This window comes from Notolepis coatsorum, assembly GCF_963971535.1.
Source record: "Notolepis coatsorum genome assembly, chromosome: 4".
Classification (NCBI taxonomy): Eukaryota; Metazoa; Chordata; class Actinopteri; order Aulopiformes; family Paralepididae; genus Notolepis; species Notolepis coatsorum.
Genome location: NC_140168.1, coordinates 49964436 through 49985541, shown reverse-complemented (window position 1 = coordinate 49985541; position 21106 = coordinate 49964436). Strand labels below are relative to the sequence as shown.

Genomic DNA, 21106 nt, shown 5'->3' with positions numbered 1-21106 from the left:
CCTCATTAGTTCCTAGGTCCTCAATCATTGGTCATCCTCCCTAAAGTAAAGTGGTAGTGAGAGTTAAAGGAACACACCAAGATTATGGGAAATGTGCTTACCGTCTTCTCCAGAGTCAGACAAGAAGATAGATACCAATTTCCTCTGTGCGTTCAGTAGAAAGCTATCCGGATGCAAGCTAGTCTAGTTTAGCACAAATTAATGGAAGCTGATATGGACCACTAGCCTAGCTGTTGGCCAGAAACGCCTCCCCCAGAGTTTTAAGCTAGTTTAGGCTAGTGGTCCATATCTGCTTCCATTCATTTGTGTTCAGATAGGCTAGCTTGCAGCCAGATAGCTTTCTACTGAACACACATCCATTTGTCCGTGGATATTATGTCTGTCCCCCGCTCACTACTAGCATCTTGCCACTTGGTTTAAAAGCATCTAGTTACCTCTCTCTCTCTCTCTCTCTCTCTCTCTCCTACTGTCCTCTGCTGTCCTCTGCTGTCCTCTGCTTTCCTCTACTGTCCTCTGCTGTCCTCTGCTGTCCTCTACTGTCCTCTGCTGTCCTCTACTGTCCTCTACTGTCCTCTACTATCCTCTACTGTCCTCTGATGTCCTCTGCTTTCCTCTACTGTCCTCTGCTGTCCTCTGCTGTCCTCTACTGTCCTCTGCTGTCCTCTACTATCCTCTACTGTCCTCTACTGTCCTCTACTATCCTCTACTATCCTCTACTGTCCTCTACTGTCCACCTGCCAGGTGTCCAGTGACTCAGTCAACCGCATGTTCACAGCACTTATTATCTGTGAGAAGGACAACGAGGTGCTGGGAGCAAACAGCCCCAACGCCGGCGCTTTGCCACACCTCTACAACACCTCTCTGTTCATACCTGAAGGTTGGTTGTACACGTGGAAAAGAAAGACTCATACAATACTACATACAAACACACACGATATGTTGACTAAACACACCTGGTCAAGAAACACATTCATTCATTCACTCACACAATACTGGTAATGGATCAACACAATATACTGTTGGTAATGGATCAACACAATATACTGGTGGTAATGGATCAACACAATATACTGGTGGTAATGGATCAACACAATATACTGGTGGTAATGGATCAACACAATATACTGATGGTAATGGATCAACACAATATACTGGTAATGGATCAACACAATATACTGGTAATGGATCAACACAATATACTGGTAATGGATCAACACAATATACTGGTGGTAATGGATCAACACAATATACTGGTAATGGATCAACACAATATACTGGTGGTAATGGATCAACACAATACTTCTAATGGATCAACACAATATACTGCTAATGGATCAACACAAAATACTGGTAATGGATCAACACAATATACTGCTAATGGATCAACACAATATACTGCTAATGGATCAACACAATATACTGCTAATGGATCAACACAATATACTGGTAATGGATTAACACAATATACTGCTTGTTGTGAAGGGCCAGATTAAACCGAATATATATATTTATTTATATATATATATTTAATTGTATTTGTATATTCTCTAATATTCCCTGATATCCCTTGTATATTCCTTGTACAATATGCATTGAATATCCATTCTAGCCTACTGAACATCCCATAATAGTCTCCATTCTACTATTGGTCGAGACCTTGGTGCCAGGCTGCCATACCCCTCAGACCCAGTTCAAACGTACCGCTCGACATGTACGAACAAGTCCTAGTTCCGCGTAGGAATTTGGCTACCGCACCACTAATGGGACTATTTGTTCATAGTGCGTATATATACTGCGCTACTAAAGTAGGACTTTCTTTTCAGTCCAGTTTCTTACCCTCCAATAGAGTCACAGACGTAAAGCCTCCCCGCGACGCCACGTGTGGGAGTAAGGCCAAGTTCGCCTACCATCGGTATTGAGACATCGTGTATATTAATATTTGAATAGTCATATTTGGCACTATATCGTCGAGTTGGACGTAGTCTATTAAGCTAATAATAGTCTGTTAATATATAGTGCTTCGTGCGGTGAGAATACTACCGTAGTCAGTACCCCATCGTTTCGGGCAGAGAACTGGCTGCTTACCCAGGGTGGTTGACCCTATGTGAAGCTGCACCCGAGGAGCCCCAGAGCCGATGAGCGAGTGGACCTGTATACCGGATTATTCTACCGACGACAGCCCGCCTTCCCAGGCACGGATTATGCTTTGGATACTTTGATTATTCCATGGATAAAGACCCCCGACACTGCCGTGTGTTGGAACCCCCCCCCCCTGGAGAGGACGCAAGGTGAGGAGACGCTCTGCAAGACGCGGTCGCTTCACGTCTCTCCCCCGTGGACCGGAGAGAGCCGGCCCACAAAGAGTCCACCTGCTTTCATCTGTGGTCCAAGGATCGCCGGCGCATTGAACGGCACTACAGTGGGTTCACCTGGGATACCCTTGGCCGGACGAGGCAGCCGGATTCTACCCCCCCCCCCTCCTACTCCTGTCGGCTTACAAGCGACCGGATTAACCCCCTCTAGTGTATCTAGTATAATCATTAAAGTATCATTGCTGTTATTCCTTAACTATTCCAGGTCGTATATTTACCACCTGCGCCTTCAGAGATTGGACATTCTCTATTGATATACCGACGAATACTCCTTGCCATAAAAGTGCATACTATTTCAATTCATAAATGTAATTAAGTGATTAAGTGCTTATTCTACACACCATCGCTGTGTAGAAATAAAGACCTGTTTCTAATTCGTAGATTTGTGTTGGATCCGTTTCATCTACGTGAGAGTGTTCATGATAATATATTTATGCCGTGTACTGGGTGGCCGAATATTAAGTACAAAGGTAGTGGTAGTAAGTATCATATCTAGTAATACAGTCAGGGAATTGTACCCCTCAGTTAGAATTGGTCCTTCGAGCCGGAGGGTAATTAGTGTAATATTAATATAGTGTTATTAATATTGAAATGGCCTATGATGAACACTCCACGAAACGATCCTCCTAACCAACGCCCGCAGCGCGAACGACGGCTCCCTCAGTACTTAGAGGCTTACGCTGTCAGTCAACAACCTAGTCTTCTACTAACAGTAAACGCGGTAAAACTAGAAAGTAAAAGTATGTCTAACCCCAACGCCCAGACTACCCCGACCATAGAGGCCCCTACGGGCTCTAATGTAACTGACCAAGTTCACGGTGGGGACCAGTGGGAACCAGACATGACTTCACACCCCGCCAGTACTGAAGAAGTAGTCCCCGATGAGTCCCGGGAGGAATACAACGCTACCGAGAGAGAACTCGGCACGGAAGAAGACGGGGAGAGCACCGTGGAGATAGAGCTCCAAGGCTCCGCAAGGAGTACCCCGAGGGAAGGCTCCCCTATACAACCGCCTTCTCCCAGCGAGGCAGAGAGGACCCTACAGCAGGCCTTCCTCATCAGCCTGAACGCCGCTGCTGAACGCGACCGACTGCAGATCCAGCAGCGAAGCGAACACGAGCAGATACGTCTAGAAATAAGACGCATTCAGATGGAAGAGAATGTGGCCCGAGAACGAGCCGGTGCTCAACGGGACGCAGCGCGCGACAGACAGCAGTCGCAACTAATAGAACAGCTGATCAGACGGACAACACCCTCTCCCTCCGCCAGAGGCTCCAGGAACTCGTCTAGACACACCTCCAGGGCGGCATCCCCTAGCCGAGTAAACAACCCTGAACTTGACCAACAGACGAGGTCTATACCCCCCACAGACCACCTCCCCCCACCGGTCCAAGCGAGACCTAGCAACCGGGAAGGAGCAGCATATCCTGTGGAGAGGCTAAACCAGAGACTACAAGCACTGGATGACCTAACCGAAGACGAAGAGGAAGAGGAGGAGAACCACGCCCGAAGACAGCACAGTACTCTACCGGACCAGGAGGTCCGGTACAGCCCAGGCTATACTCCCGCGGAGCTGCGCTACAGACCCCCGACTCTATACACGGGTGAGCACGACGCACGACCCGCACCGAGGAACAGCACCTGGACAAGCGGGCCATGGTACACTGCCGGTACCAGCCCATACCAAGGAGCGGGAGGAGACTCGCCTAGGAGGCCTCTCCCCCAACGCTCGCCGATGTATCCACAGTCAGCGTCATACATTGGCACGCCTATGGTACCCGACTTCACCCAAGAGAACCGGGCCCAGTATACAGAACTCCGCATGTGCCTGGAGACCATGTTGGTGGATGTATTGGATGAACGCCACAAATACGCCATCCTACTGAAGCACTTAAAGGTGCCCCGCGCACATAATATAGCGCTCGCCTACGCGACTTCCACCACCCCATACACAGCAGCGCTGGTAGCATTGGACCAGAGGTATGGGCGCATATGGGATTACGTGATCCAGGAGATCCGACACATCGACCGCTTACCCCCAGCAATAGACAATCGAGCACTGGACGACCTGTCCATCAGAGTGCAGTCCCTGGTAGGGATGTTGGGAGCGCAAAGAGAGAAGGGGAGGCATGAACTTTACGCCAACTCAAATGTGGAAAGGATCCTGGAGAAGCTGCCGCCCGCTCGTCAGGAGCGCTTTAGGCGGCAGAGGGACCACAGAGACCCGAATGGCCCCGAACCGAACCTCCTCGATCTAGCAGACTTCCTGGCGAGAGAAGTCAGCAGCCTACGGCTAGATACATTCGGACGGAGCACCCCTGGCTCCAGAGAAGGAACCAGACGACTAAATGATGGAAGAAGATCGGTGACTGTGATGCACCAATCGGAGTCAGTACCGAGCAGCAGGAGCCACAGTACCCCCTCCAGAACGGAGAAGTGGAAGATAGTGTGCCCCTACTGTGAGAAAGAACACTGGCTAGCGCAATGTGACTCCTTCCCCAAGCTGAACGCGGAGGAAGCAGGTCAATGGATAAAGTCCAACAAGCGTGGTTTTCGCTGTGCGCGCTCACACATGGCAGCCGAATGCCGCTTAAAGAAAAGGTGCACCAAGTGCGATGGAGCCCATCTGGACATACTTCACGACAGTAACAGACGGCGCCCTTCACCCGCACCATCCAGCCGCAAAGCGAGCGTCATGTACATCGATCCCGCCAGCAGCAGTGGAGCCCGAGTACTCCTAAAAGTAGTGCGTGTGACACTAAGCTACCAGAATAAAGTCCTGGACACTTACGCCGTCCTCGATGACGGGTCAGAGAAGACCCTGCTGCTCGCCTCCGCTGCGGCCCAGCTAGGGCTGCGGGGAAGCGAAACCCAAATGACAATTCGGACAATAAGACGAGATTTGAAGACGATAAAGGGCGAGAATGTCTCATTCTCTATCGCAGCAAGCGGCCAGCCTGAGCGCCGGTACCAGATTGCAGACGCTTTCACCAGCCAAGAAATAGGACTGTCGCGGTACACATACCCCGTCGCCAAGCTGATGGAGAAATATGCACATCTGCGCAAGTTACCGATCCCGCTCATAGACAATGCTATGCCGACCCTGTTGATAGGCTCCGACCATGCAGACCTCATTGTCCCGATAGACCGGGTTCATACCGGACCCCGAGGCTGCCCTGCAGCAGTCGAGACCCGTTTGGGATGGACTCTCCAAGGCCCGCTCGCCAAATCTCTCAACCGAAGTACAGCCACTAGATGTCTCCACTCCCGAGTCACAGAGGGAGAAACCGCACTCCTGCAACACGTAGAGCGGCTATGGACCTTGGAACAAATACCCTTTAAGAACGGAAAGAAAGACATTCGCTCTAAAGATGACATTTACGCCATTCACCTCCTCGAGACAGGGACCAAGAGAGTCCCGGTCAACGGCGTGTTGAGATATACGCCACGCCACTCCTGCGGCGAGAAGGAATGCCTACTTTCCACGCCAAGACAGACGCCACAGAACGGTACCTGCTGAACACGGAGCGGCGCTTAGCCAAGAACCCCGCCCAAGAGAGTGTATACCGCGCTGAGATTGAGAAGCTCATCACAGCGGGACACGTCACAAAGATGGACATTAAAGAGGCTGACCAGACCACTGAATCGTGGTACGTGCCCCACCACAAGGTCCATCACAACGGTAAAGACCGCATAGTATTTAACTGCAGCTACCAGATCGGATCCCAAAATCTAAATAAAGAGTTACTGCCCGGTCCCACACTCGGCCCCTCCCTACTCGGCGTTCTACTCCGCTTCCGCCAGGAAAAGGTGGCCATCAGCGGGGACATTAAAGGAATGTTCCTGCAGGTGAGATTAGTAGAGGCGGACAAGCCCCTGTTACGGTTCCTATGGAGAGAGAAGCCAGGAGATGAGCACCCAGCCATCTACCAATGGGAAGTCCTCCCCTTCGGAACGACGTGCAGCCCCTGCTGTGCGACATTTGCACTACAGAAACATGTAGCAGAGGACCCAGCAGCGGACGAAGAGGTCCGACACAGCGTAAAGAACAGCTTCTACGTAGACAACTGTCTACAAAGCCTTTCAACCCAGGAAGAAGCCGAGGCTCTCCTGATTAAACTCCGCGCCTCATTGATCAAAGGCGGCTTTGATCTCAGGCAGTGGGCCAGCAGCGATCCGCAAGTACTGCGCAGCCTCTCCTCCGAGGACAAGGCAGCCAGCAGCGAGACCTGGATGGCTACAATCCCGGGAGAAGCCCAGGAGATGACCCTGGGATTGGTGTGGCGATTCAAAACAGATTCGCTTCACTACAGACACAAGCCCCTGACTACGGAGCAGGGAAGGCCGGCGGCGGCGCCGACCACCAGACGGAGTGTGTACACAACACTCGCCCGACAATATGACCCGCTAGGATGTATTCTACCGTACACCACCAGGGCAAAAATGATTGTACGAGCATTGTGGGACAAGGACCAGGGCTGGGACGACCCCATTCCCGCACACCTTGCATCCACCTGGAGAGAGTGGGAGATGGAGCTCCACTCACTCCCAGGCGTTAATATGCGCCGAAGCTACTTCCCACCCACGGTGAGGCCAGAGACATGTAAAATGGACTTACACGTCTTCAGTGACGCCTCAGAGGTCGCATACGGATCAGTAGCCTACTTGCGGGCCCAAGACCAGGGGGGAGAGATCTACACAGCATTTGTCCTCGCCCGCTCGAGAATAGCCTCACGCAAGCAACAATCTATCCCACGTCTAGAGCTCTGCGCAGCCCTAGCCGGAGCGCACCTAGCCACGCTCATCCAACGTGAGCTCACCATACCGGTGTCTAGAACAATCCTGTGGTCAGATTCCACGACGGTACTCGCCTGGATCAAATCGGACTCATGCAAGTACAAAGTCTTCGTGGGAGTCAGAGTCACCGAGATTCAAGACTTAACCGAAGAGTTAACCGGAGAAACAGAGTGGCGCTACATTGATACAAAACAGAACCCAGCTGACGTCATCACCCGGGGGATGCCCCTGGATGACCTCACCCGTCGCAATGTCTACAGTGACGGCCCCGCATTCCTAAGACTCCCGGAAGGACAGTGGCCCATGCCTATCCCGAGGGAAGCAAGTCCAGAGGAGGTGGAAATTAAGAAGTCTGTGTTCTGTGGATTGAGCACCGTAGCCTCCACCGACCCTAACATAAACGATTGCACGTCCATAGAGAGTGCACAACAAAGAACATTCCTGCGGTACCACCCGGAGTGCAAGTCCCCCGCTGATATGTCAGCAGCTAACTACGAGGAAGCAGAATTGCTTCTACTGCAGCGAGCCCAGAGAGACTCGTTCCCTGATGAATTGGCCTGTCTACAGGGAGGAAAGCCCGTCCCATCCGACAGCAGATTAATTCATCTGGCCCCCGAGAGCGACGCTCATACCCTCATCAGAGTGGGTGGTCGCCTACGCAGAGCCCCCAATCTACCGGATGACATTAAATACCCGATCGTATTGAACAGCCGACACAAGGTCACAGAGCTGATTATAAAGAAATACGATGAGGATGTACATCACGCAGGAGCAGAAAGAGTCTTCGCGGAAATCAGACGTCGTTACTGGATCCTACAAGGAAGAGAGGCGGTACGACGCTTCCAGCGAACATGTCTAGACTGCCGCAAGTGGCGCGCGCAGCCCAGCATACCAAGGATGGCTGACCTTCCTCCATGTCGCCTCCGAATCGGTGACAAGCCATTCCACTCAACGGGTATGGACTGCTTTGGCCCGCTGCACATAAAGAAAGGAAGAGGAACCGAGAAGCGGTGGGGTATTGTATTCAAATGCATGACCACCAGAGCGATACACATCGAGCTTCTCCCGACCATGAGCACAGACTCATTCCTTATGGCCTTCCGTAGATTCACATCACGGAAAGGAAGACCGTCTACCCTATTGTCCGATCATGGGACAAACTTCAAAGGCGGCGAAAGAGAGCTGAGAGAGAGCTTCCAAGCTATGGGCCCAGAACTTAAGACCCACCTCGCTCCAGCACAGGTTGATTTCCAATTCAACCCCCCAAACGCACCCCACTTCGGTGGCACTTGGGAACGAGAAGTGCGCTCCATAAAGACAGCCCTGTACGCAGTACTTGGGGCCCAGACTGTGGCGGAAGAAGTCCTAATGACAGTCCTCACGGAGATTGAGGGAGTACTTAACTCGAAGCCCCTCGGATATGTCTCCAGTGATGTGGCGGATATCGACCCAGTTACCCCCAACACACTCCTGATGGGGCGGCTAGATCCTGCATTACCCCAGACAATGTACCGGCCTGAAGAAGCGAACGGCCGACGAATGTGGAGGTACAGCCAAGTATTAGCCGACAAGTTTTGGAACAGTTTCCTACTGCACTACCTACCGTCTCTACAGACCCGCCAGAAGTGGGTAAAGGAGAGAGACAATTTGACAGAAGGAACAGTCGTCATGATTATTGATCAATCACTGCCCAGAGCTATGTGGCCGGCCGGCCGCGTAAGCAAAGTGATCACCGGTGCCGACGGCAAGGTCCGAGCAGCTGAAGTGCTCGTCCAGGGTCGCACTTACACCCGTCCCGTGGCAAGGCTCATAGAACTGCCTCGACTCCCAGACACAATCGATGATGACTATGACCCTACAACCCTATGACTTTGTGAAGTTGACTGACCCCTACAGCAAACCCTTATGTGTAAATAGACAACGCGATTAATCTGTCTCTGTTTAACTGATTAGGTCTGGGACCTATTCAGGGGGTGGCTGTTGTGAAGGGCCAGATTAAACCGTATATATATATTTATTTATATATATATATTTAATTGTATTTGTATATTCTCTAATATTCCCTGATATCCCTTGTATATTCCTTGTACAATATGCATTGAATATCCATTCTAGCCTACTGAACATCCCATAATAGTCTCCATTCTACTATTGGTCGAGACCTTGGTGCCAGGCTGCCATACCCCTCAGACCCAGTTCAAACGTACCGCTCGACATGTACGAACAAGTCCTAGTTCCGCGTAGGAATTTGTTGGACTATTTGTTCATAGTGCGTATATATACTGCGCTACTAAAGTAGGACTTTCTTTTCAGTCCAGTTTCTTACCCTCCAATAGAGTCACAGACGTAAAGCCTCCCCGCGACGCCACGTGTGGGAGTAAGGCCAAGTTCGCCTACCATCGGTATTGAGACATCGTGTATATTAATATTTGAATAGTCATATTTGGCACTATATCGTCGAGTTGGACGTAGTCTATTAAGCTAATAATAGTCTGTTAATATATAGTGCTTCGTGCGGTGAGAATACTACCGTAGTCAGTACCCCATCGTTTCGGGCAGAGAACTGGCTGCTTACCCAGGGTGGTTGACCCTATGTGAAGCTGCACCCGAGGAGCCCCAGAGCCGACGAGCGAGTGGACCTGTATACCGGATTATTCTACCGACGACAGCCCGCCTTCCCAGGCACGGATTATGCTTTGGATACTTTGATTATTCCATGGATAAAGACCCCCGACACTGCCGTGTGTTGGAACCCCCCCCCTGGAGAGGACGCAAGGTGAGGAGACGCTCTGCAAGACGAGGTCGCTTCACGTCTCTCCCCCGTGGACCGGAGAGAGCCGGCCCACAAAGAGTCCACCTGCTTTCATCTGTGGTCCAAGGATCGCCGGCGCATTGAACGGCACTACAGTGGGTTCACCTGGGATACCCTTGGCCGGACGAGGCAGCCGGATTCTACCCCCCCCCCCCCCCTCCTACTCCTGTCGGCTTACAAGCGACCGGATTAACCCCCTCTAGTGTATCTAGTATAATCATTAAAGTATCATTGCTGTTATTCCTTAACTATTCCAGGTCGTATATTTACCACCTGCGCCTTCAGAGATTGGACATTCTCTATTGATATACCGACGAATACTCCTTGCCATAAAAGTGCATACTATTTCAATTCATAAATGTAATTAAGTGATTAAGTGCTTATTCTACACACCATCGCTGTGTAGAAATAAAGACCTGTTTCTAATTCGTACATTTGTGTTGGATCCGTTTCATCTACGTGAGAGTGTTCATGATAATATATTTATGCCGTGTACTGGGTGGCCGAATATTAAGTACAAAGGTAGTGGTAGTAAGTATCATATCTAGTAATACAGTCAGGGAATTGTACCCCTCAGTTACACTGCTAATGGATCAACACAATATACTGCTAATGGCTCAACACAATATACTGCTAATGGATCAACACAATATACTGGTAATGGATCAACACAATATACTGATAATGGATCAACACAATATACTGGTAATGGATCAACACAATATACTGGTAATGGATCAACACAATATACTGGTAATGGATCAGTTGCCTCAAGACACAAAGTCCTTAATGCTTTTCTCCTGGTGTGTGGGTGTGTGGGGATGGATGGATGGATGGATGGATATATATATGTGTGTGTCTCTCAGGGCCATGCAGTCACACAGTGCAGAAGCTGAAGCTGCAGGACATCTCAGCCATTACAGTGAAGACCGTGAAGGTGATTCCTGACAGGATCATAGACAACTACAGCAAGAGACAGCAGCCACGCTTCAAGTAGGTGTCTGTCGGTCCATTGTCTATGTCAAGCCTGTCTGTCTGTCTGTCTGTCTGCCTGTCTGTCCATCTGTCATCAAAGGAGTGTGTCCACATGTATTAGCATTTTTTATGTTATAATTAACATTTTAAAAGATTAAGATTGTGTTGTGTGCGCTTGCATACGTACATGGTTTTGGTTTTAGTACATTCATGGGTAACAAGATTAATTCCTATATTAATTTAGTCCATTTGACAGCCATTAGCGTTGCTCCAGTAAAGCCCACAGCAGTCTGTATAATGTAAACAACTGGACTGTTGACATGTGGGATTTCATGAAGTCTCCCCAACAGTGTCTCACTGCTAAAGATGAAATATAATGCTTCGCAAATTGTACTGGAAGAATATTCCTTGTATTAACATCATTGCACCCGTGTGTGAAACATAAAGGCGTATTTGTCATAATTTGTGTGAGTGTGTGTGTCACTTTTTTAACGTACTGTTGATGTAGGCTGATGGGAGTTCTCTTTGGACTACACAGTGTTATAACGAGTCTCTTCAGTCTACTTGACTGGATTCTCCTCAGCGTTCTTCAGTGGAGGGTGTGTTTACAAGTGGATGTGTGCTGTAGTGCAGCAGGTGCTGCGTCCCTCTGAGTGCCATTCAACTTACATGATTTTATCCCTCTTCATTTTATCCTCCCTCTTTTTATCCACTGCTCTTCCCACCCTTTTCTTGTTTTGTCCATCCATCCTCTCTCTCTCTCTCTCTCTCTCTCTCTCTCTCTCTCTCTCTCTCTCTCTCCCCCTCCCTCCCTCCCTCCCTCTCTCTCTCTCTCTCTCTCTGCTAACGGCGACTCACAGGCTCGATCCTCCCGGCCAGGCCATCTCCACGGCGACCCAGGAGCTGCTCCGATTGGCCGAGGCCAGCCCGGAGGGGGTGTCGACTCTCGACCCGGTGAACGACCTCCAGCTGAGGAGTGTGGATGTGGTGGAGGACTCCATGAGGCTGCGCGTGCTGCAGGACAGCCTCAAGCAGTTCAACTGCATCCACTCCCCCACCTTCTCAGAGCAGGTGTGTGTGGGTGGGTGTGTGTGTGGTAGGAATCACCAGAGGCCCCAATGATACGATATTATTACAATACTAGAGTCACAATACTTTTTTCAACTGCAAATAATCATGTTTTATCTAATAAGATAACCTTTTCAGTCTGTTCACCTCACGCGAAATGGGATTGTCATGAAAGAAACTAAATATATTACTTCAATACTTGGTGTCAGTGTATCGATATAATATCGACACGCAAAATATTGTGGTATACCCCTAGTGTGGGGTATACAGGGGTTATATCCTTTGGAATATTTGCATCTTATGTAGATATAATGTGGTATCCCGTACTACATCATGCATAGTGTCCAATGGGTGATTAAATATTGTGGAAAAACTCACTCTTTTTTTCAGTGCTTGTGCAGTACATACATTTGGGTCTCTGATGGGCCTCTGATGGGCCTACTAACACAGACTAATAAGACAACCCAGTCAGATTTTGTACACAGCCTGCATTCAGAAACGGTGCCTTTTAACGAGCCGCTTGGACTTCCTTCTTTATGTGATGTCACACCAAAAAGCTTATTGCAATGTGCTGTCCTTGACTCGCATGTGCTTGTGAAAAACGTGCGTGTGCAAAATAGTAGTGCCCGTGTATCCAAGAACCCCTTAAATCAAACTGTATTTTCCTCATAGTTTTCTTCTTGATTGGTCATGAATAATGTGAGTTTTTGTTTTGTATCAAGCTGCAAAAAGGTTTTAGTGTATGACGTAATTGATTTAATTTGCCTTCACATCCTTCGCCAAAAAAAACATTTCATCCTTCACAATGTCATGTGCACGTGCGCACATTACAACAATGCTTCAACGAGCATCATTTTACCACTTGATTCCTTTTTTTTATTCTATGTTTAACTTGCAGTTGATATTAACACTTTGAGTGCCACGGACGCGTTTTGTCGTTAGTTCATGCGACTGTTGAATGCCACCAACGCTATATAGCGTTTGTTTGTCGTATTTTTTTTTATTAGCACATTTGAATTCATACTTCATCAATCGAGCCTCACGCTAGTGCTGCAGACTCTCTGAGCTCCATTGGGAAAATACCGCCCACTATCGTCTCCCTGTGGTACTGCACCCAATTGGATTAGATTGATGGGGGGGGGGGTCCAGTTTGCGTCTACCTTAATGATAAGCAAGCAGTGCAAAAATGCTTCCGCATTCGTCACCGCACGCCACTACGGTAAAGCGCCTTTCTTTTCAGGCCCGCTTTGGGAGCTGTCGTGCGGAAATAGGCTGTCTATTGCCATTCTCTTTGACAAACTCTAACCTTAACCAGCTCCTTAACAGCGCCTAAACTTAACCGTTCTAACCTTAACCAACTCCGAAACAATGCCTAACCTTAACCTTAACCTTAACCATGCCTAACCTTAACCATAGAAATTATATTGCCATTCTCTTTGACAAACTCTAACCTTAACCAGCTCCTTAACAGCGCCTAAACTTAACCGTTCTAACCTTAACCAACTCCGAAACAATGCCTAACCTTAACCTTAACCTTAACCATGCCTAACCTTAACCGGCGAAAGAATACACGTTAAAAAAAAAAATCATGTTAAAAAAAAAATATTCGATGGGATTCGAACTCGCCAGCAAACGAGCCATAGGATCCACAGCCATGTAGTCTTGCCAATTGAGCTATTTCTAGATACTGAATAAGGGGCGGTGACTTATATATATTGAGCTCCGCTCGTGTCGAACCAAGGCGGGATCTCATGCGCATGCGCGGGCACCTCGCGCGAGCACGCCGGCGCACGCACGCACCTGAGCGAGCACGCCGCCGCCGGTGCACGCACGGGCGCTGGGCGGCGGAAAATGAAAGGCGCATTACCGCACGACACTACGGTAGAATTGCTTCCGCATTCTTGCACTGCTTGCTTATCATTAAGGAAAACGCGTCCAGTTTCCTCATTTTACTTCTCCGGCGAGGCATCTGAAGAGACTGAAGTGATCGCCGAGCCGCAAAACAACGTGGAATACATATTTCCAGTACCCAGCGCTGAATCAATAAACGCGATCGATATTAGCAATGGCGATCAGGAATTGGAATAATCTTTTTGGAGAACATCTGATCTGAGGTAAGCAATTTTTTTTTTTTTATTATTTATTAGTCTTGGGGTATTCGGATCTGTTTTCACCTATATCTCTGTGTGTATGCTGATCAGGAAATGAGAGAATATATTTTTCAGCCCGCTTCTCTAGCGTGCATAAGTACACATATATACTATCGATAATCTAGTGTTTATTTGAAAACGATTCATAAATAGGCCGAAAAATTACAACGTTTTTTGTGTATTCCAGAATATTCCAGTAAATTTCTGAAACTTTCAAGAAAACGAGGGCTTTTCAAAATGCTATAAAACGGAAATGAACCGATTATTAAAAAAAATAAATAAAAATCTGTTTCGACAATGTTGACTGCAAACAAGTCATTGATAAGCGACAGGCAGATTAGACACAGCCATAATTTAAGACATAGATTATGCGTTTAGAGCGCTATCATTGAAGTGGGTGGTGGCATTCCACGCTGGCAATCAAAGTGTTCATCCACTGTAGCCTCTAACTCAATAACTGTGGGATGGGTACCAAATAACTGAACTGAACATTCAATTAAGCAACAGCTCACGACAGGCCATGGTATATGGTTATTATATCACAGCTAAGGGTCATAGCTCACGACAGACCATGGTATATGGTTATTATATCACAGCTAAGGGCCATAGGTTACGACAAGCCATGGTATATGGTTATTATTAGGGATGCTCCGATATTGGTATCGGTATTGGCCGCCGATATCTGATATAAAAAAAAAAAAAAAACATTTATAATAAATAACCATTCAGTATATTTATATCTATGTGTTAATTTGTTACATTTAGTTTCACTAAGTTAGGAAAGTAATGTTTTAAGTCAAGCCTGATGTTGCCTTGCACAAAAGAATGATCCCAGTCTCTTCCACACAGTGACAGTGAGGCATACAGTTTATTAATTGAATGAATGAAGTTTATTTTCTGTCTTTGTTTACAACAAATCAAAAATACACTTGTGATCCTTTACAAAAAAATTTAATATAAAAAAAAGAAACATGGATTAAATTTAGTTTTTTTTACTTTTTTGTATAAAAGAATTCGGATTGGTATTGGCCAATACCCAAACCCAGGTATCGGTATCGGGACTGAAAAAGTCGGATCGGTGCATCCTTAGTTATTATATCACAGCTAAGTGACGTAGCTCACGACAGGCCATGGTATATGGTTATTATATCACAGCTAAGGGCCGTAGCTCACGACAGACCATGGTATATGGTTATTATATCACAGCTAAGGGCCGTAGCTCACGACAGACCATGGTATATGGTTATTATATCACAGCTAAGGGCCATAGCTCACGAGTCACGACAGACCATGGTATATGGTTATTATATCACAGCTAAGGGCCGTAGCTCACGACAGGCCATGGTATATGGTTATTATATTACAGCTAAGGGCCATAGACAGCCCCTTAGCTGGGATATAATAACCATTATGTCATGGCCTGAAGTGAACTATTAGAAAACGGTTGCCTATGAAAGTAAGACGCACTTAAATTTAAATGTTTATGTTATTATTAGTAAACTTTTATTAGTACCGGTAAATAATAATGTTCAAAATAAAACGGGCCCTCCTGGCTGCCTGCACTGCAAGGCGGTTGCTATGCAACATTTCACACAGATTTAACAACTAGCTGGCCTTCTTTTTTTCATAGTCGGGCCGACTATTTACCAAGGCCGAATGCTGTTTTAATGTAAGACCTAGGACCATTATTATACAGTTTTAATATGTTTTCAGGCGAAAATTTACCCATTTAGATTCCAATACAGTATAGTCAGTTTGTCCAAATAACGCCTGTTTTCGGAGTTTGTGCGGCTGGGACAATACTGACTAGGGATGGGTACCGAATTAGGTACTTTTAAGGGTACCGACTGAATCACGTCGGTACTACCGAGTACCGATTCACGTGAGATCCGTCTGTGCCACATTTCGGTACTGTAAAAAAAAAAAAAAAAAAATCTTTTTTTCTTTTTTTTTGACAACATCAATGTTTAGTTTACTGCGAACGAAACCTATGAAGTGTGCCGCACGTTCACGTCAACGTTCACATGCACAATATATGCTTACCTAGAATTTGACTTGATTCAACAACAAAGCAGTCGGGGCAATGGCAAGCCGAAAACAGTCGCAAGTGTTGTTACACTTTTTTTTTTTTTTTTTTTTTTTACAACTGGGGTAGGTAGATTACATTTTTAGAGAGCGGCTTTAACCTGCCAGGTAAAAGTGCGCCTGTCCCTTTATGTCTGTCAATTACGGATGCGCTCATCTGGGATCTGATAGCGGATAAGAGGTGAGACGTCAGACGGTGGGGGGTTGGCCTGGTGAGACGTGAGACAGGAGACGTGCGAAGTCATGACGCGGAAGTGAGAGCGGCGAGTTTGAATGTTGTTTCCCTGAAAGAAGACGTGCAGCCGATGTGAGGAGCAGGAGAACGTGAACCGTAGTTGGATAAGTTGAAAACGCGCCAGTAAACATTACCTAACACGGGATGGATGATGACCAACGGGGATAGTCCGGACGTCTACGACCTGGTCATCTTCAACCAACGCGGACTTCGGTGCGGTAAAGTACACGCTGCACTGTTGGTTGCGCTCCTGTTCCGAGGCTGTGACGCAAGCGTCTCTGACTCAAACATTCCCCTCTCCAAGCTTCCTAACGACGGCGACACATAGCCCAGGCCAAACGCGCCTCTATATCTCTCTCTGCAATCTCCAGCCCAAGCCAAACATCTCTCTCTCTACCCCTCCAGCCCCAGCCAAACATCTCTCTCTCTACCCCCTCCAGCCCCAAGTCCAACGCCCCTCTCTTTCCCCTACTCTCGCATCACACACCCACACACACACGCACACACACACACACACACATATTTTCTTTAGAGACTTTCTATTTTTTCGTTCATTCACACAGTTGCGTGGCGGTCATCACAAACTTTTGACATTTGGAACTATTGGCAAATGCCTATACCTGTTCACCCAATGCATTGAACTGCGTGAACGAACTGGTCTGTAAATGAATTGTTTTGTGTTCTAAGAGTTTTTCTTATGATTTTGACTAATATCCAATACATGGACATTTTGACTGAATTGGGCATGACTCCTGAGTGTTTCTTTGTTATCAAACTCACCTAGTAATTATCTTGGCCATTAGTCCAGACCTACTATAAATCAAATTATTATATTATTTGTCTAATGAAAATTATTATTATTATTTGTCTTATGTGGTACAGTCTTATGCCGGAGCTATAGGCCTAATTAATCACATCAAAAAGATAATTTTATCTTCATTGGCAGGGGTTAGACCTGTCTGGCGCCCAACGGTAAAGGTTATAGGCACTATAAGTGGACACCGCTACAAGTACTGAAAAAAGGTACCGTTGGGTACCGGTATCGTTTCACAGGTACCGGTATCGTAACCGATCATCCTGCTATATTCCTTTATCTGTCATTTATTAGTCTCCCCAGTTAGTAGCTAGATTAATACATTTAGTGGAAGTGTCAATAATCAAATAATCTTGATAAAACCATCGCTTTATCCGTCTGATTCAGATGACGCTAACGGACATTTTGAACCTCTCTTGGTCCATATATGGGCATGTGTGCGTGCCGTGACGCAAGGGATTCCCCGATCTGCATTTGTCAGCCCGTCTCCTTCGTAGACCAGACCATCTCATTAACACTTTGAGGACCGTTCGTCGCCGTCTAATATGGTGCTGGAGGACAGAGGTTTGTCAACAAACCGATGTGTCTTTGTATAGCTATATCTATACTTTATAGTATTGCTATCTGTGCATTCTCATTGTCACTTGAGTGCATAAACCGTCGCTTCATAATGGCTTAAAGAAAATAAAAATCCATCGGTTGGTTGTCATTTTATAGCGTCGTGAATATAAGCTTTATCGCAGTTTTCGTCTCATATATTTTCTGGGAAGCTAGATATGAGGCTAAAGGCTACTAACGTTATATCGAACGGCATTTCTGTTGTATATATTCGAATGAAATAAAACAAAATGCTTATCATCCGGACTATTCCAGAGCATCTATGGATGAAATGGGGGCGGCGGGGGACGCCGATTAGTATTATTGATTAGCAATAGAGTCTCCGTGCAAGTAGCCACATTCACTGATCGATTGCTTGCGTTTTACAACAAGCTCCAATCCGGCTATAATTTAGGTTAATAATGTCTTACCGTCAGCCCATGTGATAGCCGGCAGCATTTCGCCCTTATCGATCGGCATCTGGTAGATCGATATGTCCATTGGCCGATCATAAGTCCCATTATTCCAGGCTGAAATCTGCGAATCGAAACGTGAACAACGGTGCGGGCCCTTCGTTTGGGATCAGGCTAATATGAAACGCCCATAGACAGTAAAATAAATGTTTTTCCCATTCGCCCTCAATGATACTGCAGTGGAGCAATGGCGCCCCTAAGAGGATCTGGCCGGTATTGCATGTTGCCGAAATCACAGATGCGGGTAGATCTGCAGAGTCGATGGGGGATGTTGATACAGTGATTAATATGGAATAAAACAATAACAACTTGCCACGAGTTAACTCGTGGCTCTGGTCCTCAACGCATGGCACCGAAACCCGAGTTAACTCGTGGTTGGGCGGCAAAGTGTTACAATGTTTTTTTCCTCAGATGTGGAGGGATACTGATTAAACCATGATTTTGTGAAAATCAATTAGAATCATAGCTGTGGATATACACTCATTATACCATGGCTATGAACCAATCATATTGCCTGATTTGAGCTACCCGTTTTATAATATACAATATATACCATAAATACTGGTGTATAAGTGAATGCTAAATAACAACTTAAGAGTTGATTCTCTCCTGGCACTCGATCCATTTCCTTTATCAATCCATTATCAGTCACACTCCTCCCCCTTTATTTATCCTCCTTTACAGCCTGACTTCCTTTTGATCATTGTCTTACCAGTGGCATCTTAAACTAAACCTACCCGATATCAGCCTTGTGTGTCGCGCTTCATCTCCCTGGCAGCGCTGTGTTGTCAGAGATAAAGACGAGAGCTGGTAGAGTTGGCAGTTCTATAATTACCAGTATAGGCCCAGAGCTGGCTCTCATCGCTGTCTCAGACAGGATACATGAAGCCTGCATATCATTAGTGCCATCACTCTCTCTCTCTTTCTCTCTCACTCACACACACACACACACACACACACACACACACACACACACACACACACACACACACACACACACACACACACACACACACACACACACACACACACACACACACACACACACACACACACACACACACACACACACACACACACACACACACACACACACACACACACACACACACACACACACACACACACACTGACACATACACATACCGGTATACCACAAGCTTGCTAATTGCTTTGTGAGATAACCAGCTCTCACTCACAATATCATCGTTCACTATCCTCTTTGTATCTTCCTGTTTGATTGATTGATTGATTGAAAACTTTATTAACAGATTGCAGAATGGGTACAATACAGTACAGCTAAATACACACAATTGTTAAGGGGATGCAGACCAGAGAAAGACTTTCATCTTGTTTACATCAGGGTCCCCCATTTTCAATTCATCAGGACATATATGACATACATGACATACAGATAGACAGTACTGCTACATCTATACATTTATGACATACCAGATTTGCAAATACAGTACAGTTTGTGATACAAAAAGAGTCCAGAAAAGAGAGTGTATACATTTGACGTAAAAACTGTACATTGGAGGAGGTTGGGTGGGGTTGGGTAGGAGGGGTTGGGGGCGGGGGGGGGGGGGGGGGGGGCGGACACTACAACTGTACAAGCAAAACTGTACATTGGAATATTGACAACCATACTAGGTAATGTGTGTGTGTGTGTGTGTGTGTGTGTGTGTGTGTGTGTGTGTGTGTGTGTGTGTGTGTGTGTGTGTGTGTGTGTGTGTGTGTGTGTGTGTGTGTGTGTGTGTGTGTGTGTGTGTGTGTGTGTGTGTGTGTGTGTGTGTGTGTGTGTGTGTGTGTGTGTGTGTGTGTGTGTGTGTGTGACGGACAGAGACTGTTGCATGCGATACACTGTGCATTGCAGTGTTAGCTCTCATATATATATATATATATATATTAAGGCCGGGCCGTTAACGCATTTACCAGGCTAAGTTAACGGCAGACTATTATCGCGCGATAAAATAAAATTGCTGCCGTTAATTTATTCTCAAAATTGGGTCTGTGAGCCAATTACATTAGCTGATGTATACCTGGTCAAATTACTCTGTGTGTGCGTAGAACTCCTGTGTGCGGAGACACGTTGTGGGCGTGTTTGTTTACACACTGCTACTACACTTGCGTTGCCAATAAACATAATAGTTTCAAGACATTGCGTCGGTCTGAGAGAAGAATCAAGCATCGGAAATACATTTGGACTGCAGTATTCTGTTGTGGATGGTTAAAACCTTTGTTTACATATTGTGGTGTGGATTAAAACGTTCGTTTCTGGACCCGTTTTCTGCCTGGCTCAAATCAAGCTGGCAGTCTTGTTCGAAGTTGAACACAGCTACAACCTCCACCACAAGTCTCTGTAAGTAAGCTAGCTAATGGCTAATGCATCCTTACACTACTGGCAAGTATTTTCATATCTTAACCAACGTTGCAACTTGCAAGGCGCTTATAATGAAACGTTCCAACGGCGACATCAATTATTTTCAACCTAGAACCTAAGCGCGCTCTCTCTCTCTCTCTCTCTCTCTCTCTCTCTCTCGCTCTCTCTCTCTCTCTCTCTCTCTCTCTGGGAGGAAGGAAGGAAGGGTGGGGAGTGAGGAAGAAAGGGGGAGAATGAGAGACAGAGAGCAAGAGACATACTAGGAGAGAGAGATTAGTGGAAACTGTCAAAATGATCAACAGATGTTGACTGTAAGAATCTGTAAGGCCATCAATGGGAGCAATA

General features: G+C 46.7%; 1 protein-coding gene across 1 annotated transcript in view; it reads left to right on the top strand.

The window, feature by feature from the left end:
• Positions 1 to 21106, top strand: part of skic2 (SKI2 subunit of superkiller complex) — a 79993-nt gene that overhangs the window by 48439 nt on the left and 10448 nt on the right. The window contains exons 23-25 of the mRNA XM_084313239.1: positions 742 to 877; positions 10848 to 10974; positions 11817 to 12027. Of these exons, the coding sequence (XP_084169365.1) occupies positions 742 to 877; positions 10848 to 10974; positions 11817 to 12027 (474 nt within the window). The remainder of the gene's footprint in view (positions 1 to 741; positions 878 to 10847; positions 10975 to 11816; positions 12028 to 21106) is intronic.